This window comes from Triticum dicoccoides, chromosome 1A, assembly GCF_002162155.2.
Source record: "Triticum dicoccoides isolate Atlit2015 ecotype Zavitan chromosome 1A, WEW_v2.0, whole genome shotgun sequence".
Classification (NCBI taxonomy): Eukaryota; Viridiplantae; Streptophyta; class Magnoliopsida; order Poales; family Poaceae; genus Triticum; species Triticum dicoccoides.
This window is the reverse complement of record NC_041380.1, coordinates 575,709,732-575,715,399: the sequence shown is the minus strand read 5'-3', so window position 1 is coordinate 575,715,399 and position 5,668 is coordinate 575,709,732. Positions and strand designations below refer to the sequence as shown.

At 46.1% G+C, this 5,668-nt stretch overlaps 1 protein-coding gene across 1 annotated transcript in view; it reads right to left on the bottom strand.

Moving 5' to 3' along the window:
- Positions 1-2,105: 2,105 nt before the first annotated feature.
- LOC119291776 (guanylate-binding protein 4-like) overlaps positions 2,106-5,668 on the bottom strand; it is a 9,447-nt gene continuing 5,884 nt past the window's right edge. Inside the window, exons 8-14 of the mRNA XM_037570587.1 lie at positions 5,532-5,621; positions 5,322-5,456; positions 4,860-4,982; positions 4,654-4,739; positions 3,630-4,242; positions 3,457-3,534; positions 2,106-3,373 (exon numbers count right to left, since the gene is read on the bottom strand). Coding sequence (XP_037426484.1) covers positions 2,324-3,373; positions 3,457-3,534; positions 3,630-4,242; positions 4,654-4,739; positions 4,860-4,982; positions 5,322-5,456; positions 5,532-5,621 — 2,175 coding nt within the window. The 3' untranslated portion in view covers positions 2,106-2,323. The remainder of the gene's footprint in view (positions 3,374-3,456; positions 3,535-3,629; positions 4,243-4,653; positions 4,740-4,859; positions 4,983-5,321; positions 5,457-5,531; positions 5,622-5,668) is intronic.

The window sequence follows — 5,668 nt, the reverse complement described above, 5'->3', positions numbered from 1 at the left end:
CGGCCGTCTGGGCCGTCGCGCTCCTGCTACGCCGGCGGCCGCGCCGGGGTGCACACGCAACCTGCCAACCGGCGCACCTCGCTGTCGCTGTGCGACCAGTACGGTGGTGCCTCATACTCAAGCTCGGAGGACCGCTGGCGAGGCGCACAATTCTTTTCCTTTCAGGCTAATCTAGAACGCAAGCTTTGTGGGATGCAATCGGATACAATGTATGAACCTGCTGTACAAAAGCATGCACGCACAGTACATACAACAAGTACGTGCCACCATGAGCCGAACAGGACTAACTAACCGACTGTTTAGAGGCAGTTAACCTCTGGAATTCTCGCTACACTGATCGTTCAGTGGCTGCATCAATTCTAACAAAAATTGGAGAGATAGCTCTTAGTTTTACTTTTTTTTAGTATTCAACATGTAATAAGATCAGCAAATTGTCCTGCACATCTCTGTGCTAAGCGTGCATGTACGCTTAATGTGATCGATAGCTGGTTAGACTCTACCCCTAGCTTCCTGATCTGATTGCTCGGCGAATGCATTTCGTTGAATAAAGCTTTATGATATTCCCCGCAAAAAAAAAAAACTAATGGTGATTAGTACTTCCTTCGTTCCTAAATATTTGTCTTTCTAGACATTTCAAATGATTACTACATACGGATGTATGTAGACATATTTTAGAGTGTAGATTCACTCATTTTGCTCCGTATGTAGTCACTTATTGAAATGCCTAGAAAGACAAGTATTTAGGAACGGAGGGAGTAGCTCTAATAGTGGACGTCGTCAACTCAACTGCCGGCGGCAACCGCAGATGGCATGCACGGGCGCGAGCTTGATGCACGAGCTGTTGTCCACGGAGGAAGAAGCGGACGCGGCCAAGGCTACTGCCGGCTGCGATCGAGCAGGTGCTGCGTCCAACCAGTACCTGAACGCCGCGTCTGTCCGTACGGGACCCTTCGTGCCCAGGTGGAGCTATGTGGCACGGAGCGAATGCCAACGAGTGGTTTGGCGCAAGGACGTGAGCGACGCCATAATATACACACACGGCGATGGAATAGGCGGCGAGAGAGGGCCGAGGCCTTGGCCGGCCAAATCATGAGCTTCAAGTTCAACATTCGGTTCCCTCCCTTCATGCACAACTTCAGCCATGCCAAACTGCTCCATCCTCTTCTGAATGTCTCCAGTAATTTGTAGGGGAGGTTCCCATGTACTCCCTCTGTAAACTAATATGAAAGCGTTTAGATCACTACTTTAATATTCTAAACGCTTTTATATTAGATTACGGAGGGAGTAGTATGGACCAGACAGATGATTAACAGTGGCGCTGTGGCGGACGGACTGGCGGCACAATCGGTTGCTTACCTTAACTCGTTGAAGATCAGCGGCTACCTTAACCCATAGGATTTTGCCACATGCATGGTACGTGTGAGATATTCTTCAAGTCCTGGTTATGAATGCTTGCACGGCAAGATATACTCCCATGCACACGTCAAACCACAATCAATACGATTTCATGTACCTGGTGAACAGTCTAAGGAAAGGAAGAATTCCATTGCAAACGCCGAGCTCGAGACGCCCCACACCCATGAGCCAAATGGAGAGCTCCAGCTCAGCTCACGAACTTCACAAGGAACCAGAGAAGAAGCCGCATGGAAGCAGTTTGCTAGAAGCCGCCTGATACTCCAGTGGCCGGGCTTGGATAGTGGGTTCCTAGCTTTTCAGCTGCATATGCAAGAATCTTGCAATCTGCGAGAAAAGAGACTCCGATCCATACCCAAAGCCTTGAGCGTACAAAATAGAACTCACACTCTCAAAGAAAACCTGAAGAAAATAGAGTTATCTCAAGAAGATAACTTCAACCACACTCCAAGTCCAATGGTAGCATCGTATCCCTACCTGGAAAGGGTTCAAATCTGCATCCACAAAAGCCTTTGGAACTGCAGGACAGAGAGAAGCAAATGAAGAAAGCCAAGCGCGCAGTCCCCGACGCTGCGAGAACTGATGGCTGGGCTCAACGATGTGAGCAGAGGTTGTCGCATGCTCAGCCCTGTGACTTCTAAGATCACCAGATCAATCTCAAGCTACAATTGGATAACGCGGAGATGCATTGCTGAAACAAGGCTCAGGAAAGTTTATGTGCAAGTGAAGAAAGCAAAGCGCACAGATCCTGAACAACAAAGTCCACAAACCAACAAGTCCCACGCCAAGTTATACATATGCTGTTTCACAATCTGACCTAAAACGTGTCACCAGCACACAACGCTGCACGAAATCTAGAATTAGCACACGAGTTAAAATGATGTGTTACATATTGTTGAGGAAGAGGCAGTCAAGCGCCGCCAACGACGTGCTTCTCATACAAGGCGACGATGTCCTTCTTGTTGGGGTTCTTCAGCTGCAGCAGCTGGGCGCCGAACCCCTGCTTGGTCAGCTCCTGCTTCAGCTTCAGCACCGTGAACTTGGTGTAGTCCTCGGTCTCGGTCTCCGTCCCCTCCAACTGCTGGCTCCCGTTGTTCGTGTCCTCTCCGAAGAACACGGATCCGCCATCCTCCGTGTGATTGTTCTTGAACGGGCTCGTTGTGCTCTTCGACCTTTTCCTTCGCCTCCCGGTGTCGTCGTTGTCGACGTCCATGTAATGGACGGACTCGGTGGCTTCGCCCCTCGTGCGCCTAGAGTAGGAGGCCTTCACCTTGCTGTCAAGTGCAGTTTCGTTGAGCCGAACAGAGGTGAGCTCCTGCTGGAGCATGTCCAGCTTGCCTTGGGTTGACTGCAGCTGCAGTGACAGGGCCTCGGCTCTCTTATTGGCTTCAGCGCAAGCTTCACGCTCTGTTGCCAGCAGACTCTCAAGCACTTGGACCGTGTTGGACCTCTGCTGGTTGTTCTGTTCCAACATCTCCCCAATCTGCTTTTCCCTCTCATCAACCCTCTCGTCAAGCATCCTGACCTTGGATAGAGCATCCAACTCAGACTGATGAAGCCGCTCCATTTCTTCCACCATCTTACTTTTCTCGCGCTCTAGAGTTTCAACCTGTCGCTCCATTCTTTCTATCAAAGTGAGTCTCTCCATTGCTAGTCGCTGAGCTTCACCCTTGTCTCTCTGAGCAGCAGCAGCTTCTACACGAGCTAAATCAGCCAACTCGACTGCTCGTTTAGCCTCCCTTTCAGCATCCTTGCACCTCATGTCGGCCTCATCAAACTTTTTGCACTCAGATAGGAACTTCTCCTGAAGATGGTTCTTTTCTTGTTCCAGGATCCTCACTTCCTTCTCACGGGACTGAGCTTCAGTTTTAATAGACTCCAAGTTATCAGTCAATGATCTGATTTCTCCCTTCAGAGCCACTGAATCTGACTCGTGGTTCTTCAACTTTGCTTCAGTAACCTGCATTCGGCCATGAGACATTACATGTTACATCGCATTTGAGGGCGGGAAAGGAGGGAGGGAGGGAGGTGGAGGGCGGGTACCTCAAGCCTCGACATCAAACTTGTCTTGTGAACTTCAGTTTGGTTGATTTTTGCATTCAATGTAGCTATCAGTTCTTCCTGTTGACAGAACGAGGAACTAAAAAGTAAACAACCAAGAACGCACGCAACTAAAATTCAGAAGGTAAAATGTCGAGTGCAAGAGAAAGGTTTACCTTCTCGTGCAGCTGGGTGGCAAGTTCTGCCCTCAATGCATCTTCCCTTTCTTGCACTTTCTTATTTGTGCGTTCCTGTGCTGAAGCTGCTCTTTCAAGAGCTGTTTTGGCCTCATTGGCAGCATATTCATATTTACGTTTCCACTCAGAAGCTTCCTCTTGAGCAGATTCAGCCTGCTCTCGTACAGCAGATAATCTGCCCTCACTGATGCTTACCCGAGATTCCAGAGAAGCAATCAGGGATTTTAACTTGCTTTCATCTGCCTTCTGCTGTGAAATGCAGTGATCGTATTTGCTCTTCCAATCAGCACATTCTCGTTTTGCTTGTTCAAGGGCAGAAGACAAGCTCTGACAGCGTTCATCCAACTTGCTAACCTTGTTTTGAAGTTCAGCTATTCGAACAGAGTAATCCTTTGACATTTTCTGCTTATCATTGATAGTTTCCTCATAGCGCCTTAAATACTCAGCTCTGTGCCCCTCACTTGCCTCTAGTTGCTTCCTGAGCAATGATACCTTATCATCGCTTGAACTGCATTTCAGTCTCAGGGCATTCCTTTCAGCATCTATATGCTCCAATTGTTTTCTGAAAAGGTCTAGCATTGGGCCCGCCAAACTGCAGCAATTCATTGGCATATGATGAAATTTAAGTGAATACACAAGCAAATAAAACAAGTGAGGGCCATGGTTAAGATGTTCAGCAGAACAGATAATGTAAAGATGGTAACAAAGGATAGATTTGGTTCCTGAAAGTATATCATACAGCTAAGGTTGCAAGCAGCGCGTCCACTAAGCCCACGCTTAATCAAGTAGATAGTACAATGTAAACTAACCCAGCAAATACGAGCTATAACTGATTTGAGCAGTTTGAATAGGAAACAGGCAAAAGCGTGCGCCGCTTGTGTATCCCTACATGCAGCCAACTTGAACCGCGTAGCTTCAAAGTTATATTATCAAATTCAAAGTACAAATTACGATATATCATGTCCCAAAATGAAAACATTACGAACAATGATGAGGTGCTTACCACTGATGCAGAAATGTAACGAGCTTTGTCCATTTCTTCGGCCCATAAGAAGTCGCCTCATACTCCATGAGGAGGCCATCGAGGATCTGCATTATATCAAACATAATTGTGTTAGTATTATTGAACTTTAAGCTAAAATAAAATGAATACAGCATTCCAACGGTTTGCAGTATTGCATCTCAGAGAAAAGCTTAAAATAGTCTTACCCTGACTACATCATCCAACTTTGAATCAGGACGGTTACATGCTGCCCGCACTTTTGACTCCATGCTCTGTATTTTATTTGAACATTGCAAATCGGCCTCTAGAAAAGCATTCCTTTTAAAATCCTGCATTCATAGCATTATCATTTAGCACACTTTGGTACTGATGTACTCCCTCTGATTCACAATATAAGTAGTGCATATATTATGAAATGACACTTAGGCCATAACTTCAAACAAACAAAAAAATCATATATTATGAAATTCTTCACATTGGTAATTCTTTTTACATCAATGATCAAGCCTATAAACTCTATGAATGGCAGAAATTCTAAAACCACTTATATTATGAATCACATGGAGTACTTTAACAGCAAGCACCTATGGATTGATAGAACATTAATGAGAAAGACAAGTAATAGCAGGCATGGTCAACTGAAGTAGTAGATGAGGAGCAGCAGTCACCTCAAATCTCTTCCTTAGAGTAGTCTGAAGAAGCTTTTCAAATTTAGAACGAGCTGACCCAGCACCAAAAGCAGAGGCATTAAAAACACTAATGGCCTTGTTCATTGCACGTTCATGTGCTTCTTGCAAAGCATCCTGCCAAAACCAACATATCAGAACCTCCCAAAAAAGTGGAAGGAGAAATGCATCTTGCTTATTAGCAATGCCTACCTCTTCTGCTGGTTTTTTGCAGTCAAAAGAAGAATTGTAAGTATCCACAGCAGAATCATATGCCCTACGACATTCAGCTTCCTCCACACTCTGCATAACAAAAAACTATGAGACAGCTCCTCCTCAACAGAAATCAG